The 11,937-nt window shown below is 50.9% G+C and overlaps 1 protein-coding gene across 4 annotated transcripts in view; it reads right to left on the bottom strand.

Moving 5' to 3' along the window:
* Positions 1-1,399: 1,399 nt before the first annotated feature.
* LOC140394997 (uncharacterized) overlaps positions 1,400-11,937 on the bottom strand; it is a 403,426-nt gene continuing 392,888 nt past the window's right edge. For all 4 annotated transcript variants that reach the window (XM_072482288.1, XM_072482301.1, XM_072482311.1 and 1 more), the window contains one exon: positions 1,400-2,397. In XM_072482288.1, the coding sequence (XP_072338389.1) occupies positions 2,263-2,397 (135 nt within the window). In that variant the 3' untranslated portion in view covers positions 1,400-2,262. The remainder of the gene's footprint in view (positions 2,398-11,937) is intronic.

Raw genomic sequence — 11,937 nt, 5'->3', positions numbered from 1 at the left:
GTACTAATCGGCGTCAGGGTGAACACTTGCTGGGGAGGCCGCTGGATCAGGAGACCGTTGGATTTGGGGTGGCTCTCGTTGAATTGTATGGAAATGGGGCTTAAGTACTAATTGCCTCGTTTGTAAAATATTTGGCTCAAACATAAACTCCAGAGTGAAGCTCATCGGCTATCTATGCTCTGAACATTTCACGTTCACATCCTGTGGATGCTTCAATATGGGCTCATCACGCTCCTGTAGCACGCCACTGAGTATATACACCTTCTTGAAGACTGTTAGCCAGAATCCTGGAATTCCCTTTGGCTCTTCCAGCATCTCATTGGATTTGTCGTTTTACGCCAGGACTTTCGCTTGTTTCGCATCGAGTGAGTGTATAAGTATATCTCGCTGAGAGTTGCAGTAACCGTCTGGCCACTCGCTGTCTGGACCAAACAGCCGCTCACGACTATTCAGAAAGATTTCTTCACTGGTTTTGATCGGACTGCTCTGGTCCTTGTCTGATATAAAATCAATGAAGAACTGCTCCTCCACTGCATTACTCTGATTTGGTCCACTGAAGGACGCGAAAAACATTGTTTCACAAAGTGATTTGTTCAACCACACCTGGAGCATACTTTGCCATATGCTGGACATTGCCGTGGGTCATGTCGGTTGCCACATTTCTGGCAGAAGATGGTAGACCCAGTTGGCCGCTTAAAATGGCCGCTTGCACTGAGCCCATGTTTCTTATTGACCTGCATAACAGTGCTGACAGCGCTGGCGTCTTCTTCCATGTTGGTGCCAAAATGCTTTGAGCTGAGTGTACTGATTTGCTGTGCAGCTACTCACTCGCGTGGCAAATCTTAATTGCTTTTTCCTGCATTAAATCTTCCCCCGCAGCAATCTCCCACAAAAGATTTGCCTGGTTTCTGGGTCGGCCTACAAAAAATATATCTTTCAAATGTCTCATTCTTTTTGGGAGAGCAATGCTGACCGAAGTACTTCATCACTTTATTGTAATTCTTGCTTTCCTCTTTGCTCTCAAAAGCGAAGGTAATGTAGATTTTGACAGAAGAGTGGGCCAGTTACAATGCGTAATTGAGACCTGTGCCTCAGCCATGACTAATTTTTGGATAGATTATCCATCCCAGCTGTGATGGGGGAGAGGCGTGAGGAGTTGGAATCCCCATTGGGCTTGAGAATATTATGAAATGCATTGGACTTCCCTATTGAATTTTATAAGAGATTTGTGGCGCAATTGGTACCTCTAATTCTAGATATGTTTAATGATTCATTATCCTGGGGTTCATTGCCCCCTACCCTTGTGCTGGCCTCCATTCCCTTGATTGAGGAAGAAAATGAATGTTCAATATATACAGTATATAAGCACAATTTTTAGAAGAATAAAGCTCACAAGAAATTCATTGCTAATATATTTATTAGCATGTAGAAGACTAAGCACAAATTACATGTGTGCATTAAAAGAACCTAAACACACCTAACGGTTGAGCACGAGAATTCTTTAAATTTGGTGCATGTGTTAATTGACCTGTGCGCAGGAAGTGGCCACGCCATTCAGTCCATGCTCCAATCTCCTACACCTCACAAGTGTACACACAGGACGGAGAAATTTGCAGCTGTAACCATTGCAGTTAATAAGTTAAATTATCACTCAAAATCTCACTTGAAAGACAGTTCTGGGAAGCCTGCTTCCAACATCAACATAGAAGTAAGAAAAGAAAGGGTGCAACGGATCTTACATGAATGCTGAGGGTTAATTTTGAGATTAAATAACTTAATAGCACCATAAAGGAAGTACCAGACTGATATTTTGAAGGAAAGCCTGCTTGTTTCTGGACTTGGCAGACATCCTACACTCCCCCACACACCTTGCAACACTTAATGATCAATAGTTCGGGCCAATTTCACCTTGACCTTTGCTCGCGGGAGTTCTGCTCAAAATGTGATAAAGTTTTGCCCTGAAATCTCTCAATGGAGGGTGACTCTGGAGTCAAGGAGTAGGTTTAGATCTAGGGAGTGAGGGTAATGCGTTGAACTGGGGATCGGCGATGGACCGAGAAGAAGCACTTGCAAACTCTGTTTCCAGGATGGCCATTCAAAAATGGAAGAGGAACATTGCTGCCGCGAAGCAGTAAAATCTGAGAAGAGTTGTTTGCAATGGACCCCTCAGTCATTCCAGTCTAGTATTTGAAAAATCGATGCAGAGTAAAAATCAAGTGGGGGGAATAGGTGCAAACAGAGCTTGGGTCGTATCTGGCAGCACTAAACCCGCTCATGTTTATCCATGGAGGTTCCTGCAGTTTTATCTTGCTCTCCGTCATTCTGAGGAATCATAAATGCTTCTATTGATGGGCTAACTTTTAGCAATTCGAAACTTGGCTGTCTTGATATATATTTCTGTATTGATAAATAGAAAGATAACGATTATTTCAAATTACTCATGGGATCTGAGTGCTTTTGCCAAAAGTCAAGATTAATTGCCCAACATTGATTACCCTTGGGAAGGTGGTGGTGAACTGCCTTCAGGAAATACTGCAGTCCATGTGGTGTGGGGCACCGGCAGTGTTATAACAAAGAGAACTCCAGAACTTTGAACCAGCAACAGTGAAGCAACAAATGATAGGGATGTTGTGCGGCTTGGTGGAGTTTGGGGTGTTTCCATTTAGATGTAACCCTGGGTGGGATTCTCTGATCCTGAGGGTAAGTGTTGATGCCGTCGTAAACGCCGTCGCATTTCACCACGGCGTCAACATGCCCTCAGGAGCAGCGATTCTGACCCCTACGGCACTGGAGCAACCTACGCTGCTCCAGCTGCCGATACCGGCGTCAAATGGGCACTGCGGGTCTGCACATGCACGCTGCGAGCGGCGCCAATGCGTGCATGCGCAGTGCGACCGGTGTCCATGCGCAGTGCGACCGGCGCCAATGCGCGCATGCGCGGTGCGACCAGTGCCAATGCTGCAGTGGCTCCCTTCTCCGCGTCGGCCCTGACGCAACATGGCGTAGGGCTACAGGGGCCGGCGTGGAAGAAAAGAGGCCCCCAGCCCGAGAGTCCGGCCCGCCGATCGGTAGTACCCGATCGCGGGCCAGGCCACAGCGGAGGCCCTTCCGGGGTCGGACCCCCCTGCCCCTTCCACCAGGCTGTCCGAGGTCCCGCCAGGTAAGACCACATGTGGACGGCGCTGGCAGGACTCAGATTTTTTTTGCTTGACCCATCCCGGGTGGAGAATTGCTGTGGGGGGGAGGGGGATGCGTAGAGCGGCCCCCGACCGGCGGCGCGCCAACTGCGCCGGCTCCAATGGCACTGATTCTCCGCTCTCCGGAGAATCGGCGGATTGGCGTCAAGGCAGCGTCGCGCGATTCGCGCCCGGCCCGGCGATTCTCCGGTCCAGCCGGGGCTGAGAGAATCCCGCCCCCTATCTTTCTCAGTCGTAGAAGTTGTGGCTTTAAAAGGTGCTGTTGAAGAAGCCTTGGCGAGTTGCTGCAATGCAGTTTGAACATGGTACACAGTGCTGCCACTTTGCCTCAATGGTAGAGGGAGTAATTGTTTAGAATGGCTTGTCAATCAAGTGGGCTGTTTTGGCTTTGTTGGCGATGAGCTTCAAGAGTCTTGTTGGATTTGCCCTCATCCAGGCAAGGGCAGAGCATTTCGTCACAACCCTGAGTTTTGCCTTGTGTATGGTGGCCAGGCTTTGGGCAGTCAGGAGATGAGTTACTCAACAAAAAATTCCCAAATGTTGAACTGCTCTTGTAGGGCCTCTTTTTATATGTCTGGTGTCGGTAGGTTTTTGGTCAATAGTAATCCCTGGAGTGTTGGGGCATTTGACAATGGAAATGTGGTTAAATATCAAAGGGATAGGGTTAGAGTCTCTCTTGTTGGGAATGCCATGAGCTCAGTCTGGCAATTATGTATTCAGGAATCAACCAGTTCAGTCAGTTGTGGTGTGACCAAGGACACTTGGTGGATAAACACTGACCCTCATCCAAGGACATTCTGTGCCTGTCCTCCCCTCAGGACCTCCTCCAAGTGCTGTTGAACATGGAGGAGCACGAATTTACAGTATAAAGGGTTAATGTTGAATATGTAAATATATTGTCTACATCATCAGTGATGTAAAATAACATGATAGCAGAGCATGAAATAAGATAGTTCTATCTGGAACAATGTGTGAGACTACCTTGTAATTAGTTAGCTTGTTACATAAAACATAGAGTTTGCTAACTATATCACCTCCAACTTATTGGCCGGTCAATCACCATGATTACTATATACCAGATGATTCAGCAGTTGAGCAGCGCCAGCCGACAGTACCCCTGGCAGCAGGGATGAGCGGCAGGACCAGATACCCCCAGGATTCAGGCACTGAAGGGGCCAGGGGTGGGGGGATTGGGGGTGGGGTGGGGGGGCATGCAGGGGCTGAGTCCACAGTGCCAACCTGGGCAACTGTGTAGTTTGTTGGACCTGGTTGGGCATGGGGTTACGAACCATGCTAACATGTTGGCCTGAGGCTGGTTTAGCACAGGGCTAAATCGCTGGCTTTTAATGTAGACCAAGGCAGGCCAGCAGCACGGTTCAATTCCCGTACCAGCCTCCCCGAACAAGCGCCGGAATGTGGCGACTAGGGGCTTTTCACAGTAACTTCATTTGAAGCCTACTTGTGACAATAATCGATTTTCATTTTCATTTTCATTTCACCCCTGCAGACAATGGATATCAGAATATAACCAGCAATTGTGGCCTTCCTCCTAGTCGCAGCAGCCCTGGGGGATGCACTGCAGCTGTACGAGCTGGAGCTGCTCGAGGAGGTGGAAGCTGTAGCAGCGGATTGTCCAGCAGTGGAGCCCACCCCAGAGGAACAGGAGGCAGCCACTGAGGATGGAAAGCCAGCTGCCCAACAGGCCGAGGAGGAGGTGCAAAGGAGACGCTGCATGAGGCCTTGCATGTACTGGCAGCACATGTAATTCGAGGACCTGAAGGACCGGGCATGCCGTCGAAGACTCCAACTGAACAGAGGTACACTGTGACATATATGGCAGACCATGGAACACCTGGCACCGTGGGGTATGGGGGAGGACACCAGCTCCCGGTGGCTGTGAAAGTGACCGTCGCTCTGAACGTTTCCGCCATGAACTCCTTCCAGGCACCATGATCCCGTCCAGGATCTCACAGACCTCTGTATACAGGTGCATCCGCACCGTCACTGAGGTCTTCTATGCCCAGTCAGGACAATACATCCATTTCAATCTGGACTGAGCCAACCAGGATGCCCGGCAGCAGGGTGCGCCGCCTTGCCGAGATGCCCCTGGTCCAGGGGGTGATTGACGGGATGAATGTCCCTCCCCACGAGCACCTGCGGATCACAGGCCGCTCTACACAAACCGAAAGGGATTGCACTAAATGAACTTGCAGCTGGTGTGTGACCATCAGATGCGCATCAAGCACGTCTGCGCATGATGAGTGGGCAGTGTGCACGACACATTATGTATCATTTGTCAATGTACTCTGTCAATTATTCTTTTGTCTACTATGTACGTACTGTGTATGTTCCCTTGGCCGCAGAAAAATACTTTCCTCTGTTCTTCGGTACATGTGACAATAAATATCAATGAATCAGTTTATCCTGGCACGCTCAACTATTCCCGACCTCTTTGACTGGGGTGTTCGCTCCATAGGCGACAGGGGTTACCCGCTGTGGTCATGTCTGCTGATACTTATCCAGAGGCCACAGACCAATGCTCAGACGCGCTACAATGACACCCATGCCGCAAGCAGGATTGTGATCGAGCGGTGCTTTGGCATCCTGAAGATGTGATTCAGGTGCATGGGCCGGTCTGGAGGGACTCCAGTGTAGCTTTGAGAGGGTCGCCTGCTTCCTGGTGACCTGCTGTCTCCACAATGTCGCGCAGCAGAAGGACGATGTGCTGGAGGAGGAGGAACGCCAGGCCTCGCGCGATGAGGAGGATGCGGGGGATGGTGAGGATAGACAGGCCTTGGGGCCCAGGAAGGCACGGGAGGCTGCACGACATATGCGCCAGGGACAGAGCGCACGGGACACTCTGATCGCCTTCCGGTTTCCCAACTGAAACCAGGGACATGGACACCACATCTCACCCCCACACCCCTGGCCACCCCCCACCTGCAACCCGCTCCGTGATAGATACCTGCCTGCTGCACTATGGGGTGTGGCCCTGGGTTGGCAGTAATACCCCCCCCCCCCCCCCACCCCCCCCCCCCCCCCCCACCCGTGACCCCTCTGCAGCCGGCACAGACCATCCTACCCCTCACAACCTTCTGACAGAGTGCCGAGCCAGGTTGTAACATTGTGCACAGGTGTTTAATGTGAAAACATATATACAGATTTGCGCCCTGCACCCATGCATACAGCAAAAGTGGAGGCGGCCTGCTGTGATTCTGCGATTGTCACCCTGCGATCTGGGCTCTGCTGTGGCAAACGTCTTCTGTGGCGACCAGGCCTGGATGTTGCTCAAGTGTCCCAGGTGGCATGGTGCCACCCTGGTCTGCCCGCTGATGATGCGCCAGGGACAGGGGGGAGGGGCGAAGTCCAAAGTGCTCCGGTGTTCGGGTACCTCCCCTGCGGGAGTCACCAGCATGGGTCCCATCACCTTCTCCTCCCTCGGAGTGCCCAATGGGCCCCGGGCTACTCCTTGGGTGTGCAAGTGGAGCCATCCCCTGAGGCTCCCCCGCTACCTGGCACTGCCAGTCCTGGAGGTCCGCTCTGGTCTTGATCAGGGTCCGCACGCTCGTGGCCTTGGAGCACAGGGATTGGACCATCTCCATCTGGGATTGTACCACATCATGCTGCATCTGTGCCACCACCTTCTGGGTCTCTACTACATCAGCCAGTGACTGGGCCACTTCCCTCTGTGTCTGTGCCACGTCGGCCAGCACCCAGGCAATGCTGCCGATGCTCTCAACCATAGCCCGCTGTGACTGGGCCATGCTCAGGGGCACCACTGCAATGTCTCTGTGGCCTGCCACATGTCTGCCTGTGAGGCGGCAGCCCTGTCCAGGGCCTCAGCCAACACCTGCACAGTTTGCTCCAGGCCTAGGACATGTTGATCCTTGCCCGAAACCATCGCCGGCCATGCATGCCACCCAGGCCTCCACCTTGGATGCCACCCGTGCGGTGTTGGCCTGGGTGGCATGCATGGCCGGTACCACCTCCGGCTCCTGCACCCGGTTGGACTCCTCCAACTACAGGTGCTGGATGCTCACCGACAGCCCCTCATGTAGTCCCTGACTCTGCAACTGCATCTCCACAATCAATGGGATCAGAAGCCCGAAACCCGACTGGACGGCACCTAGTCCCCTAGGGTCGATCAATCCGTCCTCTAACCGTGGTGCGCACCAGATAGTACCTCAGTAGCCTCGACACTAACATGCCCAAACAGGGTGCATGTCTCTGGGTAGGTGGAGGGTGTTGGAGATAGCTGTGATGGGAATCGTGTGTCACCCTCGGACTCAAGCTCTGGGATAGCCTGGAATTTGGGTCAATGAGTCTCACCCGTGTCGGTATCGTCCTCATCGCTGGTCAGCACCTGGGTTCTGGCTGTGGCTGTGGTAGGGGACGGGGACACCAGAGGGACCTGCAAGACACAAGACAAGACGCATGATTAGACCATGTCCCTGGGGTTTGGGGGTGGTGTGGGTGTGTTGGGGGAGGGGTGTGTGTTTGTGACGGGGGAGTAGGGGTGGTTGTGGAGCGGGGATGGGGGAGTGGTATGGGTGTGGGGGTGGGGTGGTGTTGGGCGGTGACATTCATGCTTTTCCCCCACCATTTTGTTCTCTTTCCTCGGGCCTGTAACTATTAATCTGCAGGGAGAGAACCAGAGAGCATTCTGGGAAGATAAGTGATTTTTATTTTTATTACCTTGTCAAATTGTGTATGGGGGAGGGGGGAAACTGAAGTGACATCACAATAATGCTGTGACCTGATTGGCTGGTTGGGAATCTGTTAAATTTGAAAAAAAATAATATTGCAAAACAAATCTGATTAATTAACTAGATAGTGGAGTAACTAAACCTGAGGGCAGTGATCGGTATTTAGCATTTAATTTTACAGTAAAAATCATTTAGCGTCAGGGCCATATAGTTAATTGTAACTCAATCTAACAATAATTCAAGTGTTTATTTTAAATTAATTAATTTAGTGCTTAAATGTCACTCAGTGGGGTGCAGTGCTCCAACTTTGAGATGTGGCAGATCTGTGACGCTTCCAGCGTTCCGGTCGACTACATCTGCAGCAAGTGTAATCAATGGCAGCTCCTCACAGACCACGTGGTTCGGTTTGAGTAGCAATTGGATGCACTTAGGAGCATGCAGGTGGTGGAAAGCGTCATAGATAGGAGTTATAGAGACGTTGTCACACCCAAGGTGCAGGCAGAGAGATGGGTGACCACCAGAAGGGGCAGGCAGTCAGTGCAGGAATCCCCTGTGGTTGTCCCCCTCTCGAACAGGTATACCGCTTTGGATACTGTTGGGGGGAATAGCCTATCAGGGGAAAACAGCAGCAGCCAGAGCAGTGGCACTACGGCTGGCTCTGATGTTCAGCAGGGAGGGTCAAAGCGCAGAAGAGCAATAGTCATAGGGGACTCTATAGTCAGGGGCACAGATAGGCACTTATGTGGACGTGAAAGAGACTCCAGGATGGTATGTTGCCTCCCTGGTGCCAGGGTCCAAGATGTCTCCGAACGGGTAGCGGGCATCCTGAAGGGGAGGGCAAACAGGCAGAGGTTGTTGTACATATTGGTACTAATGACATAGGCAGGAAGGGGCATGAGGTCCTGCAGCAGGAGTTCTGAGAGCTAGGCAGAAAGTTAAAAGACAGGACTTCTAGGGTTGTCATCTCAGGATTACTCCCTGTGCCACGTGCCAGTGAGGCTACAAATAGGAAGATAGAGCAGCTAAACACGTGGCTAAACAGCTGGTGTAGGAGGGAGGGCTTCCGTTATCTGGACCACTGGGAGCTCTTCCGGGGCAGGTGTGACCTGTATAAGAAGGACGGGTTGCATCTAAACTGGAGAGGCATAAATATCCTGGCCGCGAGGTTTGCTAGTGTCACACGGGAGGGTTTAAACTAGTATGGCAGGAGGATGGGTACCGGAGCAATAGGTCAGAAGGTCAAAACATTGAGGGGGAACTAGGGAATAGGGACAGTATGGCTCTGAGGAAGAGCAGACAGGGAGATGGTGCTGAAAACAGCGGGTCTGGTGGTCTGAAGTGCATATGTTTTAATACAAGAAGTATTACGGGTAAGGCAGATGAACTTAGAGCTTGGATTAGTACTTGGAACTATAATGTTGTTGCCATTACAGAGACCTGGTTGAGGGAAGGACAGGATTGGCAGCTAAATGTTCCAGGATTTAGATGTTTCAGGTGGGATAGAGGGGGATGTAAAAGGGGTGGTGGAGTTGCGCTACTGGTTAGGGAGAATATCACAGCTGTACTATGGGAGGACAACTCAGAGGGCAGCGAGGCTTTATGGGTAGAGATCAGGAATAAGAAGGGTGCAGTCACAATGTTGGGGGTTTACTACAGGCCTCCCAACAGCCAGCGGGAGATAGAGGAGCAGATAGGTAGACAGATTTTGGAAAGGAGTAAAAGCAACAGGGTTGTTGTGATGGGAGACTTCAATTTCCCCAATATTGACTGGGACTCACTTAGTGCTAGGGGCTTGGACGGAGCAGAGTTTGTAAGGAGCATCTAGGAGGGCTTCTTAAAACAATATGTAGATAGTCCAACTAGGGAAGGGGCTGTACAGGACCTGGTATTGGGGAATGAGCCCAGCCAGGTGGTAGAAGTTTCAGTAGGAGAGCATTTTGGGAACAGTGACCACAATTCAGTAAGTTTTAAAGTGCTGGTGGACAAGGTTAAGAGTGGTCCTAGGGTGAATGTGCTAAATTGGGGGAAGGCTAATTATAACAATATTAGACGGGAACTGAAGAACCTGGATTGGGGGGCGGATATTTGAGGGTAAATCAACATCTGACATGTGGGAGGCTTTCAAATGTCAGTTGAAAGGAATACAGGACCGGCATGTCCCCAGGACAGGCTAGTCAATTTCAGCGGGAGCAGTGCGCAAGTGATTTCTGGGAGGTAAGTTTCTCCTTTCTCCTTTAAAAACACTTACCATCACAGGAGCAGGCCAGTCGATTTAAGCGGTAAACACTTACCTGGTCCCGTTTTCGGTCCCTCTTTGCTGTTTTTAAAAAATTTTTTAGTGTTTAAGGCGGGAACAGGAAGTTCGACCTGCGGACTTCTGGAAAGACCCTCACCAATAAATTCTGGTGGAGAGGAAACCCGAGACACTACACGTGTAGTGTCTCCCACCCGCCCTCCTCCTCTAACCTAATAATAAAACCCATTGGTGTGAGGTAAGTACCATATTTTATTATTATTATTATTATTTTTAAAAAAAATTAATTTATTTGTGAGCCAGATCTTGGTAGAAAGTTAGAGGGATGGCAGGGAAGGGAGTGCAATGTTCCTCCTGCAGGATGTTTGAGGTGAGGGATGCCGTTAGTGTCCCTGCTGATTTTACCTGCAGGAAGTGCTGCCATCTCCAGCTCCTCCAAGACCGAGTTAGGGAACTAGAGCTGGAGTTGGAAGAACTTCGGATCATTCGGGAGGCAGAGGGGGTCATAGATAGCAGCTTCAGGGAATTAGTTACACCAAAGATTGGAGATAGATGGGTAAATGTAAGAGGGACTGGGAAGAAGTAGTCAGTGCAGGGATCCCCTGCGGTCGTTCCCCTGAGAAACAAGTATACCGCTTTGGATACTTGTGGGGGGGGGACTTACCAGGGGTAAGCCATGGGGTACGGGCCTCTGGCACGGAGTCTGTCCCTGTTGCTCAGAATGGAAGGGGGGAGAGGAGCAGAGCATTAGTAATTGGGGACTCGATAGTCAGGGGCACAGATAGGAGATTTTGTGGGAGCGTGAGAGACTCACGTTTGGTATGTTGCTTCCCAGGTGCAAGGGTACGTGATGTCTCGGATCGTGTTTTCCGGGTCCTTAGGGGGGAGGGGGAGCAGCCCCAAGTCATGGTCCACAGTGGCACTAACGACATAGGTAGGAAAGGGGACAAGGATGTCAGGCAGGCTTTCAGGGAGCTAGGATGGAAGCTCAGAACTAGAACAAACAGAGTTGTTATCTCTGGGTTGTTGCCCGTGACACGTGATAGTGAGATGAGGAATAGGGAGAGAGGGCAATTAAACACGTGGCTACAGGGATGGTGCAGGCGGGAGGGATTCAGATTTCTGGATAACTGGGGCTCTTTCTGGGGAAAGTGGGACCTCTACAGACAGGATGGTCTACATCTGAACCTGAGGGGCACAAATATCCTGGGGGGGAGATTTGTTAGTGCTCTTTGGGGGGGTTTAAACTAATGCAGCAGGGGCATGGGAACCTGGATTGTAGTTTTAGGGTAAGGGAGAATGAGAGTATAAAGGTCAGGAGCACAGATTTGACGTCGCAGCAGGGGGCCAGTGTTCAGGTAGGTGATTTGAAGTGTGTCTACTTCAATGCCAGGAGTATACGAAATAAGGTAGGGGAACTGGCAGCATGGGTTGGTACCTGGGACTCCGATGTTGTGGCCATTTCGGAGACATGGATAGAGCAGGGACAGGAATTGATGTTGCAGGTTCCGGGGTTTAGGTGTTTTAGTAAGCTCAGAGAAGGAGGCAAAAGAGGGGGAGGTGTGGCGCTGCTAGTCAAGAGCAGTATTACGGTGGCGGAGAGGATGCTAGATGGGGACTCATCTTCCGAGGTAGTATGGGCTGAGGTTAGAAACATGAAAGGAGAGGTCACCCTGTTGGGAGTCTTCTATAGGCCTCCAAGTAGTTCTAGGGATGTAGAGGAAAGGAAGGCGAGGATGATCCTGGATAAGAGCGAAAGTAACAGGGTAGTTATTATGGG

This window comes from Scyliorhinus torazame, chromosome 2 (genome assembly GCF_047496885.1).
Source record: "Scyliorhinus torazame isolate Kashiwa2021f chromosome 2, sScyTor2.1, whole genome shotgun sequence".
NCBI lineage: Eukaryota > Metazoa > Chordata > Chondrichthyes > Carcharhiniformes > Scyliorhinidae > Scyliorhinus > Scyliorhinus torazame.
The sequence above is the reverse complement of the archived record's forward strand: the minus strand, read 5'-3'. Positions and strand labels throughout refer to the sequence as shown.